This window comes from Trichomonas vaginalis, chromosome I, assembly GCF_026262505.1.
Source record: "Trichomonas vaginalis G3 chromosome I, whole genome shotgun sequence".
NCBI classification, from domain to species: Eukaryota; Parabasalia; order Trichomonadida; family Trichomonadidae; genus Trichomonas; species Trichomonas vaginalis.
Window position 1 is genome coordinate 20,711,140 of NC_067203.1, and position 12,568 is coordinate 20,723,707.

General features: G+C 32.9%; 3 protein-coding genes and 1 pseudogene across 4 annotated transcripts, besides 2 other annotated features; 2 read left to right on the forward strand and 2 right to left on the reverse strand.

Annotated features, from left to right (window-relative positions):
- Window positions 1–90: 90 nt before the first annotated feature.
- On the reverse strand, window positions 91–1,362 carry TVAGG3_1021460 (negative regulation of peptidyl-cysteine S-nitrosylation; the record flags this gene model as incomplete). The annotated part of the gene is made up of 1 exon (XM_001303842.1): window positions 271–1,362. The coding sequence occupies one exon, from the start codon at window positions 1,360–1,362 to the stop codon at window positions 271–273; it is 1,092 nt and encodes a 363-aa protein (XP_001303843.1).
- A 1,072-nt stretch (window positions 1,363–2,434) lies between these two features.
- On the reverse strand, window positions 2,435–3,463 carry TVAGG3_1021470 (uncharacterized protein; the record flags this gene model as incomplete). The annotated part of the gene is made up of 1 exon (XM_001303841.1): window positions 2,435–3,463. The coding sequence occupies one exon, from the start codon at window positions 3,461–3,463 to the stop codon at window positions 2,435–2,437; it is 1,029 nt and encodes a 342-aa protein (XP_001303842.1).
- An 840-nt stretch (window positions 3,464–4,303) lies between these two features.
- Window positions 4,304–5,397: a mobile genetic element.
- Window positions 5,398–6,067: 670 nt separating this feature from the next.
- Window positions 6,068–6,100: a mobile genetic element.
- A 1,248-nt stretch (window positions 6,101–7,348) lies between these two features.
- Window positions 7,349–9,212, forward strand: TVAGG3_1021500 (spectrin binding; the record flags this gene model as incomplete). The annotated part of the gene is made up of 1 exon (XM_001303840.2): window positions 7,371–9,119. One exon carries the CDS (start codon window positions 7,371–7,373, stop codon window positions 9,117–9,119), a length of 1,749 nt encoding a protein of 582 aa, XP_001303841.2.
- A 2,147-nt stretch (window positions 9,213–11,359) lies between these two features.
- TVAGG3_1021510 lies at window positions 11,360–11,953 on the forward strand (annotated as a pseudogene). Its single transcript has one exon — window positions 11,360–11,846. A coding segment is annotated over exon 1 (487 nt).
- Window positions 11,954–12,568: the final 615 nt, after the last annotated feature.

Here is a 12,568-nt window from a genome sequence, read left to right on the forward strand (position 1 = left end):
TAAAAATAGAGAGTCCTGATAGAAATATTGAACGCAAACGGAGAATATATTTATCACTTCAGAAACTATCATTTGGCTATGGTTTTGAATATAGTTTCTATGCAGTAAGAGAATTAGATTGCGTTATAGTTAAAAATGAAATTATGAATTCATTTGCACTAGTAGGAAAACTTCCACAAAAAATAAAGTAATATAGATATTTGTTATTAAAATAATAACATTTAAAACAAACAAATGAAAATTGAAAAATAAAACGCATAAATAATAGAATCAGTCAAACTTATGTTCAGAAAAACTCCAAGCTTCAAGATTATACAATCTAAAAGAATGAACAGATGTTAGCTGAGGAGACATAAATGTCTCACAAGGCTCACTCATTGCGTGGTCGAGTTCTCCGTCGATCCAAATTGCAGATGAGCCTCCGCCGCCAATAACTATTTCATTCTTTGTACTTGTAATGAAGTATTCGTTCTTCTTTGACCAATGGAACGCAATGAGATCTCCTTCAACAAATTTGAAAACAAAAGATTCTCCGGAACCGTAGTAGTTCTTTGACTTCTTTAAACCGCGGGATGCGAATGCTCCCACAATTTCATTCGTATTAGTCTTTAAAGCTAGTAAAACTGGTTCATATCGTTCGGTTTTTTCGAAAAATGTATTGTATGAGCAGCCGTCGACTGTCATTTGGTATAGGGCCTTCCAGTCGTTGTTCCTGTAGCGCTTTGGAAGCTCCCTTCTTATGAGGTTTATTAAATTTTCTGTTAAAATTGGATTTTGCGCGGTAATGTTAATAGGTAAAAGTGGTTTTTCGTGGGCAGCAAGGGTTGTTAAGTTCGGCATACTGATACTACGACGGCCAAAATCGTTTGCTGCCTGTTGATATTTTGTGATTAAAGCTGTAACTTCTTGGAGCTTGTCTTTTGGTGCTTTGAACATTAAAATAACCTGGTCATTAACTTCGTTGTAGTTAATGCAAATAATAAATGGAGAATCTGGAGTTGTTTCCTCATAATTTGGTCCAACGAAAACAGCAGATGGATGTGGGATCATTGATGTTGATATGATTGATGAAAACTTGATATTTATCAAATTATCAGAAGCATCTGGATAAAATGCTAAATTTTCGTAATCTGCACAAAGCTGACCGAAAATTGATGTTTCGTATTTCAATAACTCTGATTCTGTGTTAATAAGATACTCCTTTTTTATTTCAGGTTTCTTGAGAACAATTATATCACCGGGACAAATAATTTCATTGCATAATCTGTTTATCCTCATAAGTTCTGATACTGTTGTATCAAATTTGACTGCAACTCCAACAAGAGTATCGCCCTGTCCTACTTTGTAGACGCGGTTCTCCATCAAATAAAAAAAAATTCAATGCGAGAAAAACAATAATCGGCGTAAATTCAAATTTGATAATTCAATCGAACAGTGGTCATACTTAAATTTTCGATTTGTTCTTTTCAACAATATGAATTGTTTTATCTGATTTTGAAATAAAATCTTGTTAATTTTCTGGATCTCATTGAATCCAAAATCAGATTTTTTTGGAGAATTTTTTTATGGCCATCATTGATAAGAGAAAAGTTCAATCACAAAATGATTCAATCAAAATCCCAAATGAGAGGAACAATGTGTTCATCTAAAAGCTATAATTCGTTTCTTGTTTACATTTTGAAGATGTTAATCGATGAAATATTTTGATTTTTAGTTTATCTAATAGTATAACTCTTCAAAACAAGGCGAAATATAATAGATATATCGTCCTTATTAGTTTATATACAATATTTAATTTCATTATGATCGATTCAAAATCATCATTATGAAATGTCACTTATATTTATAGTAACTTACTAATGTTTATGTGGCATGTCATTTAAAATAAGTTAAAATAGTGAAAATTATTTTTATTTTCATTAATTTGAGTCACATTTCATTAAATTGTGATAGTCTGTCCTTACGGATCATAATATTTGATATGTAGACTAACTTTTGATCAAAAAAATTGTACAAATTTAGTAAAATTAGTCTGAGACTTAGCAATTAATATGAATTCTAATGATGTAACTGCTATTTTGGACTCTCTACAACCTATTGCTCAAGCAGCAATCGCAAATGGATTCAAAGTTTTCCTTCAAAGAAGAATATGAAATTTTGCAGGATATGATAGATAATACACATGCCGTTGATTACGGATCCGTCGTTCTTTTGAACTCTCTCGTTTTTCATGAATCAGATGACAATTAATTTTTTATTTTTATTGAAATTTTCATTTGTTAATTATTTTCTGATGTAAAATATTCTATCTGTACTATAAATATAAGAAATTTTTGTTCGATCTCAAACAATTTTTTTAAATTCTTTTCTTTTATTCGAAAAGTATTAAAAATGTTAATTTTGATATTTATATAATATTTTTATATAATTATTTTTAAACTTCTGCAGCCTTTGCATCTTCTGGGCTTGCAGAACTTGGAGCACAGCAGCATGAGAAGCAACTTGCACAGCATGCATTGCAGCAGCAGCATGTGCAGCAAACGCAGCAAAGGATACAGCCAATAATGCCGAGAATGATAACAATGATTGCAACAATTAAAACAATACCCCAAATTGGGAAAGGTAATTTCATTGTTGTTACTTCTACACCTTTATCATCCTTTGAATAAACTTTTGGGTAGTTTCCGACAGTGATGATGAATTTAGCAAACTTGCTAGTATACTTAATGGAACCAGACTTCTTAAAGTATTTAACAGTGGAGTGTGAATTATAATCAGACATTGTTTTATAATCCCACCATGTTCTATACTGCTTTGTGTTATTATCCTCAAAAGTATAAACTGTTGTTCCCTTTCCATTTTCTATTGTTTCATCAATAAGGGAATCTGTTGTAACTAATGCTACTTGATTAGCATTTTTGTATTTAAGAACTGGGGGTGTTGATGAAAAAGATTGTTCGTGTCTGTATAAGTCTAATTCGCCTTCGTCCTTTGTAGCTATTGTTACCCAAAAGTAATCCTGCATATCATATCCAGCGTTACCATTAATAGTACCCTTAAATACATAATGAGTTGGAATATAAGGAATACACATGATTTCAATGTTACAAGAAGCATCAGTGCACACAATTTCAGTGTATGGTGTATAGCACTGGTACATTCCGCTGTATGAGTTGCATGCATCTATTACAATTGATGGGTTATTTATCCAATCAGTTTTATTTGAATCATCAAGTTTATCGCTTGTAAATGTCGTTTGAAGCTTGTAATTTTCGTCGGATCCAATCAAAAATCCTCCCTTTATGCATAACTTTTGGCTCGAGGAAATAGTATAAAAGCTTTTATTGATATGTTCGCCATCACTCCTTAATGTATCATATTTAGCTTGGTAAGGAGTAAAATCTAAATATAAATCGCAGGTTGGATCTGCAGAAACTGAATGAGATGCAAATAATGGAAGCATCTAAATAAAAATGAAATTTGAATCTCAAACCAATTGAATGGTAATAGAAATTTATATTATTTGGAAATAATATATTTTTAGGATAGTTAAAATAAAATTGTTTTTAATGTCCAGTCTAACGGCTGTGAATTTAAAATTCAATACTTTACAACTAATCAATGATGAACTATGAATAAAATTAAGAGCAATAATATAAGAGATGACTTGTATTAATTAGTTTTTTATAAAAAAAAGAAAATAGTAAACAAAATGCAAAATTGTATTAACACAAATTTTGATTACTCTCTCAGCATTAAAATTGAATTTGAAAGGCCGTTGGTAATATAGTTTCAAAATTAATTGTTGTAAAAACATCAGTATATCATATATGATGAAAAATCTTATAAAATTAATTCAATATCGAACGGTTAAGGGATCACTAGCGTTCTTTACAAAAATGTACGTTATTTACCACGTGAGTCTTCTTCCCGAGATATTTTTTAGATTTTGAGAAGGTGAAAAGATAGAGTATGGTGAATGTATTCTACATTTATGTTTATTCATATAAATATCAATTCTATCAAGAGAAAAAGTACATTTAAATGCACATAATTGAATAGTTGTAAACTAAAGCACCCTTAAGAAAAATATCTTCAATTCATGGTGAAAACATTGTTGTTTTAAATTTTTATTTTCTGACTAAGCTAATGGTATTGTTTATGATCATTCATTTCACAAAATTTATGATTTATTGTACTCTTAATTATTTAAATGATTGTTTTTGTTTAATACATTACTTATTGTCAATTGTTCGGCATTTCTCAATTTTTAATAGATTAATCGGTTATCATTCAATTTTAAGGGTCCACTGTAAAAATTGAAAGTCTCTCAAAATTGAGAGGCGATTTGCAAATAATCGTTATCGTCTTTTGTCGAAAATCCACTTTTCCTAGTGTTCTGATTAATATTTTGTGAATGTAACAATAAAGTATATGTTTTAGTAAGATGATAATACATTCTATCACTTTAAATCACATAAAAATTGCAAAATCAGCGAGTTTTATAAGAACATGATTTTTTCGAATTTTTTCGCTTCTGGATGCGTGTTTTGAAAAATAGATATTTTCGAATTTTGATTTTAATTTAAGTATAAATTTTATATTAGGAATTTTTCTGACCTATTTCCAATCATTAATTCCTAAGTTTTTCTAGGAATTTAATTGAGAAGAAATTAGGAAATTCGCTTTAATGCCATTACATCCTAATATTGTGATGCATGTAGTTTATATTTATTGAGGCTAATGCCGGAATATCGTGCATTTTATAAAAAATTCAAAGAATTGACAATTGGATAGCACAAATTTAATTCTCTAGACAAAGTATTATTGTTTATATATTCAAAGCATTATCCTTCGTTTTGAAATGTTGGCCAAAAATTTTCGTGTTATTTTTTGTGTTTCAGCATAAATTATGTATAGACTTATGAAAGATAAGCATTTTGTTCATTATCATAAAGATATACCAAAACAAATTGATAAAATTTTAAAAAATGTGTATTTTAGTGGGTATTATTCTGGCCAATGCCCATTTTTAAACGATTTAATATTGACCATATCAATAGCCGACTCAATGTAAAAATTTAGATATTATTTTTTTCATTATTCAAACTTTGATAAATTTTAGTATAATGAATGATTTTGTTTCGTGTATGATACGGAAATGAAAAGCTTGATTAATATCATTTTGCATTTTTTCAAGAATGTTAGAGTACATCTACATTAAAAAATCGGATTCGAATTGCGATACTGCATCAAATTGTTGCACATCTGATAAGGATCTCAAAAGAGTAAAGTTAATTTTTTTGTGTTTTTTTAAGTTTTGGGCCTTAGTAAAAACACCATCTTGAGCAATATTTTTGGGACGACGATGGGCCTTATTTGGCCTTACAGTGGACCCTTAATAAAACGTTCTTCTATTGTCCCAAGTTGTTTTAAATTTTTACGTAAAATTGATATTACAATTGCAATCAATACGATATCCTTCAAAAATAATCCATCATTCTAAAGTTTAAAAAAATCAAATAAATTATAATGTTGCTAGAATGTTTTTTCGGAACATTTATTCGATTGCATTCCAAAATATGAGTTCAATAGTCATAACTATGCAGAAATTTTAATTCCTATATTTAAATCAATTATTTTTCGGACTAATATATGCTCCAATTTTGCTCAAAGAGTCTTAAACTGTAAAAGTTTGAAACAAGTTTTACATTTGGAAGCTTATAGGTTAAACTTATAGTTGTATTACTAATGAATTAATTATCAACTCTCTTTGATTGAAAATATATCATTCATTGAACTTCACAATACTCAGACTATTAACTTATTGGAGATATACAGTTATAATATTGTTCAATAATTCAGATGCCAGACGAAAATGATAATTCTCAGACATACGATTATTTTTGATTCAAATGTTGTTCGGTATTAAAAGCAAAAATAATCATATATCTGAGAATTACACTTTTCCGATATTTTTGGGTCGCTTCACGCCCCTGACAAAACGTCGGAAAAGTGTAAATTTTGTCACTTTTTCCAGATGGAAATGATAATACCCCCGATTAATTTAAGGGTGCACTTACCACTTTCTGACATTCTCTCAATTTTTTGACATTCTAGTTTTTATATCGGGGAGAAGTTATTTTAAATCACTGCTTAGTACCTTTTATTATTGTTAAAACTTTTTTGCAATCACAATAAAGATATATTGACCCCTCGGTTTCCATGAATTTCCGGCACTTTTTTAGTACCTTCTAAAAAAGAATCAATATAACTACCTAAATAACTATTTTCAACACTTTTTTTGAAGGTCATAGATGGAAAACACATTGAAATTTATGATGATGTACTTTTTATGAAATTTTAGGATATGAGATAAATTATCAATTCGATCACATCATCAAATTTTTGTTTTATAAAAAATAATGATTATTATCATAAGTGCATTCTAAATATTCAAAAATTAAGCATAAAAATACTTTTCAGCTAAGACTGGAAATTCATGGACAAGGTCAAAGATCTTTTAAAATCTCTAGCAAGTTCTTTGTCATCACATGCTTAATTAGAATTTAACTTTAGGGCTCTTAGATATCAATATAAATTACAAAATTTCGAATTTATTACTTAAATCAATATTTATGATCACATAGATATCAAATTACTAAATAAAACTATTAAATTTTCAAATATATTACAATCTTTTGTTATAGTTTAGACCTATTCTTCATTTATGAACCAAACTTCAGCTCCAATTTTGTCAAGTATCATACTGATCTAATGTCTTACCGAAGTGTATTCATTTCACAACAAATTCTTAATAAATACTTTGCTTTCAATATTTCTTTTGAAAAATCTCTAAAATCTCAAATTGTTCTCTAAATTACTTCGATTTAGCTAAAAGTCTATCTTTATTTTACATAATAATCTTTAAAATATAATATTAATCACTCACAATTAAATTTATTTGTATAAACTTATTTCCTATAATCATAATATATTTATTTTTTCGAAGTTGGCTAAGCTTGCCCTTCGGGCAAGCCTAGCCAACTAAGTCCCGAATTTATATTATATCAAATTTGATTTCTTACCTAAAGAATTGTTGCATGTTTTCCATTCACCCTACAGATTATTACACTTTATTTAATTCATTCTGACAAAAAGCTTCATGACATGCTTGTTATACAGGCGTGAAGCCTATTAAAAATGCAATAAAACTGTAATTATTATACTAATGATTATTTTTAATTCTAATGCCGAACAGCATTTGAATCAAACCTACCCCCTAAAAAATTTTTGGTGGAAAATTATCAATTTGAGGAGTATTGGAAAATTTTTGGTTGAAAAGTCTTTAACATCTCATTTTTTGGTTGATGTCCAAGGGAGAAACTAACCAAACTCATTATGACAAATTGATGGAGATTTTTGCGGGATATAATGATGTCTACAATACTTTGTACAGGCTGAAAACAAATGACGAAGAAAAATTAAACGCAATATACAAAAAAATCAAACAAAACCTGATTGACTCTTATCAAATTCAGCCTGATGTGATTATCAATGATATATCCAAACTTTCAATTTATAACAACCGCTACATGAAGTCATATTTAGCGATTGCCAAACAAATTGTTGACGAATACCATCTAAATCAGGTCAACAAAATCAACAAAGTTTTTAATTACCTTTTCTACAAAGAATACAACATAGTATTGAATGAAAAGGCGAAAAAACGTTTTAACGAATTTGAACATTCTCATTATTCATCTGATATTCACGATCAAAATACAATTTACAGATCTATTATGGATGATGACAAAATATCATTAATATTTTTTACAGAAAGAGAAGAATTTGATAAAAATCAAAAATTAAAAAGTAAATTATATCCATATTCATATGAAGGTATTTCATTACTTGAATTATGTTGTTATCATGGATCTGCTGATTGTTTTAAGTTTTTAATAACGAAATTTCAATCAGAAATCACTCCAGATTGTCTTAGATTTTCGTTTTTGAGTGGAAATCAAGACATTATGAATGAATGCTTGAAAGTACAAAAACCAGATGATGTATGCATGAAATATGCAATTATATCACACAATATCGATTTTGTCACATTTTTGATGAATGAACACAACATAGAAATTGATTTAAAATTGTGCTCTATATACAATAATCTTCAATCATTTTTAGTTTACTTGGATCAAACAAATGACATCAACGCATGTTTTGTTTATTCTCCGAATTTCCATCTTTCATCACTTTTAGAATATTTTATTTCAAATGGAGCAGATATCAATGCTAAAGGCAAATATGGATGTACCCCTCTTCATTATGCAGCCAGATATAATAGTAAAGAAACAGCCGAAATTTTTATTTCAAATGGAGCAGATATCAATGCTAAAGGCAAATATGGATGTACCCCTCTTCATTGGGCAGCCAGAGATAATAGTAAAGAAACAGCCGAAATTCTTATTTCAAATGGAGCAGATATCAATGCTAAAGACAAAGATGAATGGACCCCTCTTCATTGGGCAGCCAGCGCTAATAGTAAAGAAACAGCCGAAATTCTTATTTCAAATGGAGCAGATATCAATGCTAAAGACAAAGATGAAGCGACCCCTCTTCATTGGGCAGCCAGAGATAATAGTAAAGAAACAGCCGAAATTCTTATTTCAAATGGAGCAGATATCAATGCTAAAGACAAAGATGAATGGACCCCTCTTCATTATGCAGCCAGAGATAATAGTAAAGAAACAGCCGAAATTCTTATTTCAAATGGAGCAGATATCAATGCTAAAGACAAAGATGAATGGACCCTTCTTCATTATGCAGCCAGCGCTAATAGTAAAGAAACAGCCGAAATTCTTATTTCAAATGGAGCAGATATCAATGCTAAAGGCAAATATGGATGTACCCCTCTTCATTATGCAGCCAGCGCTAATAGTAAAGAAACAGCCGAAATTCTTATTTCAAATGGAGCAGATATCAATGCTAAAGACGTAAATGAATGTACCCCTCTTCATTATGCAGCCAGCGCTAATAGTAAAGAAACAGCCGAAATTCTTATTTCAAATGGAGCAGATATCAATGCTAAAGACAAAGATGGACGTATATGATAAAGTAATATTTTGAGTATGAACATATTATGTGCATGTATATATACTTTTATTGCACTTTTGACATGCTTCGCGACTAAAAATATTAATTTTCTATTCTTATCAAGAATTCATTAATGAATATCATCAAGGTTCAGATGTTCATTTTTAATTTTATATGTATAGAATAACACATGTAAATCTAAAAATATCATCTAAATTTGAATCACAATTTGAAATATACTAAATTTCAAAAGGAAACATTTTATTTATATGTTACTTAACACTCATGTGCTTATTCTCAAAAATATTCGGAATAATTGTTCCATTCTGGGAGACATTGCCTCTGCATGTCTCCCAGAATGAGACACTGCGACCGTCAGGAGTGCACAATACACTCTTGTCGGTCAAACTTCCGCGTTCAAGTTATCAATGCGGAACATTGTTCCATTCTGGGAGACATGCAGAGGCAATGTCTCCCAGAATGAGACACTGCGACCGTCAGGAGTGCACAATACACTCTTGTCGGTCAAACTTCCGCGTTCAAGTTATCAATGCGGAACATTGTTCCATTCTGGGAGACATGCAGAGGCAATGTCTCCCAGAATGAGACACTGCGACCGTCAGGAGTGCACAATACACTCTTGTCGGTCAAACTTCCGCGTTCAAGTTATCAATGCGGAACATTGTTCCATTCTGGGAGACATTGCCTCTGCATGTCTCCCAGAATGAGACACTGCGACCGACAGGAGTGCACAATACACTCTTGTCGGTCAAACTTCCGCGTTCAAGTTATCAATGCGGAACATTGTTCCATTCTGGGAGACATGCAGAGGCAATGTCTCCCAGAATGAGACACTGCGACCGACAGGAGTGCACAATACACTCTTGTCGGTCAAACTTCCGCGTTCAAGTTATCAATGCGGAACATTGTTCCATTCTGGGAGACATTGCCTCTGCATGTCTCCCAGAATGAGACACTGCGACCGACAGGAGTGCACAATACACTCTTGTCGGTCAAACTTCCGCGTTCAAGTTATCAATGCGGAACATTGTTCCATTCTGGGAGACATGCAGAGGCAATGTCTCCCAGAATGAGACACTGCGACCGTCAGGAGTGCACAATACACTCTTGTCGGTCAAACTTCCGCGTTCAAGTTATCAATGCGGAACATTGTTCCATTCTGGGAGACATGCAGAGGCAATGTCTCCCAGAATGAGACACTGCGACCGTCAGGAGTGCACAATACACTCTTGTCGGTCAAACTTCCGCGTTCAAGTTATCAATGCGGAACATTGTTCCATTCTGGGAGACATTGCCTCTGCATGTCTCCCAGAATGAGACACTGCGACCGACAGGAGTGCACAATACACTCTTGTCGGTCAAACTTCCGCGTTCAAGTTATCAATGCGGAACATTGTTCCATTCTGGGAGACATGCAGAGGCAATGTCTCCCAGAATGAGACACTGCGACCGTCAGGAGTGCACAATACACTCTTGTCGGTCAAACTTCCGCGTTCAAGTTATCAATGCGGAACATTGTTCCATTCTGGGAGACATTGCCTCTGCATGTCTCCCAGAATGAGACACTGCGACCGTCAGGAGTGCACAATACACTCTTGTCGGTCAAACTTCCGCGTTCAAGTTATCAATGCGGAACATTGTTCCATTCTGGGAGACATTGCCTCTGCATGTCTCCCAGAATGAGACACTGCGACCGACAGGAGTGCACAATACACTCTTGTCGGTCAAACTTCCGCGTTCAAGTTATCAATGCGGAACATTGTTCCATTCTGGGAGACATGCCTCTGCATGTCTCCCAGAATGAGACACTGCGACCGTCAGGAGTGCACAATACACTCTTGTCGGTCAAACTTCCGCGTTCAAGTTATCAATGCGGAACATTGTTCCATTCTGGGAGACATGCAGAGGCAATGTCTCCCAGAATGAGACACTGCGACCGACAGGAGTGCACAATACACTCTTGTCGGTCAAACTTCCGCGTTCAAGTTATCAATGCGGAACATTGTTCCATTCTGGGAGACATGCAGAGGCAATGTCTCCCAGAATGAGACACTGCGACCGTCAGGAGTGCATAATGCACTCTTGTCGGTCAAAGTTTTGCAATCACATTCTGATTGCAGAAGTTTGTCTCATTCTGGGAGACATTGCCTCTGCATGTCTCCCAGAATGAGACACTGCGACCGTCAGGAGTGCACAATACACTCTTGTCGGTCAAACTTCCGCGTTCAAGTTATCAATGCGGAACATTGTTCCATTCTGGGAGACATGCAGAGGCAATGTCTCCCAGAATGAGACACTGCGACCGTCAGGAGTGCACAATACACTCTTGTCGGTCAAACTTCCGCGTTCAAGTTATCAATGCGGAACAGTGTCTCAGTCGAGGAGCCCTCGAAAAGAACCTCACATCGACTCTCTCTTTCCGGCATCTTTACCGCATAGAAAACTGCTCGTTCGCAACTTTGTGTGCAATCTAAGAGATGATTGCGGTAAAGATGCCGGGAAGATTGACGCTGCAGCAGAGAATCACTACGGCTCTCTCTTTCCGGCATCTTTACCGCATAGAAAACTGCTCGTTCGCAACTTTGTGTGCAATCTAAGAGATGATTGCGGTAAAGATGCCGGGAAGATTGATGCTGCAGCCCAGGCCGCACTCAGATTTCATCCGCTACACAATTGTTCATCCAACAATTGTCATAGAGGTTGAAATTTTCGACCAGAAGTGAAACATATCATTTTTAAGACTGCGGCGCGCAAGCAAGTTTGAACCTTTCAAGGGTGATCAGTCTTTACTCATTTCAAGACCTCTTGTTGCCTGATAAAACGATACTTCCTTCCTTGTGGGCCATTGAAAACCGCCCAAACCGTCACAACTTGCTTCCTAATTTTATTTGCGGAGTAATTATCATGCATATTTATCGGATAATAATATCAAAGCTAAATTTCATATTATTTTTTAAAGATATGCATTTTCTGTCTAAATTTATTTTTTCTGTTTCCAATTCACGGAATAATATTCTTACAAGCATATACATAGCTAATATATATCATTTTAATAATAATAAAACCAAAATGATGTATTCTTCATATAGTTATTTAAAATTCGTTAACTAGAATTGTATTCAGAACGAGGCAAAGTTAGGAGATACATAAAAACCAATAACTTGATAAGTGATACCTTTTTTCCTGATATATCTATATGTGTTAATGTCAAACACGATTTGGAAAAATTAATTCTTTAACTCGGCTTAAGAATAAGACCAACATCAAAAGCATGGCTAATAAATTAATAAATCAATGTTTAATTACCGATTCATGCATTTTTTTCAAAATTTCAAATTTCAAATTTTTGTTTCTCCAAAATATTAATTGTTTCCACTAGATTAACAAATAAACAATAAATTGGATTAATGTAATGCCCAATCATTCATTTTAAATTTTAGATTTA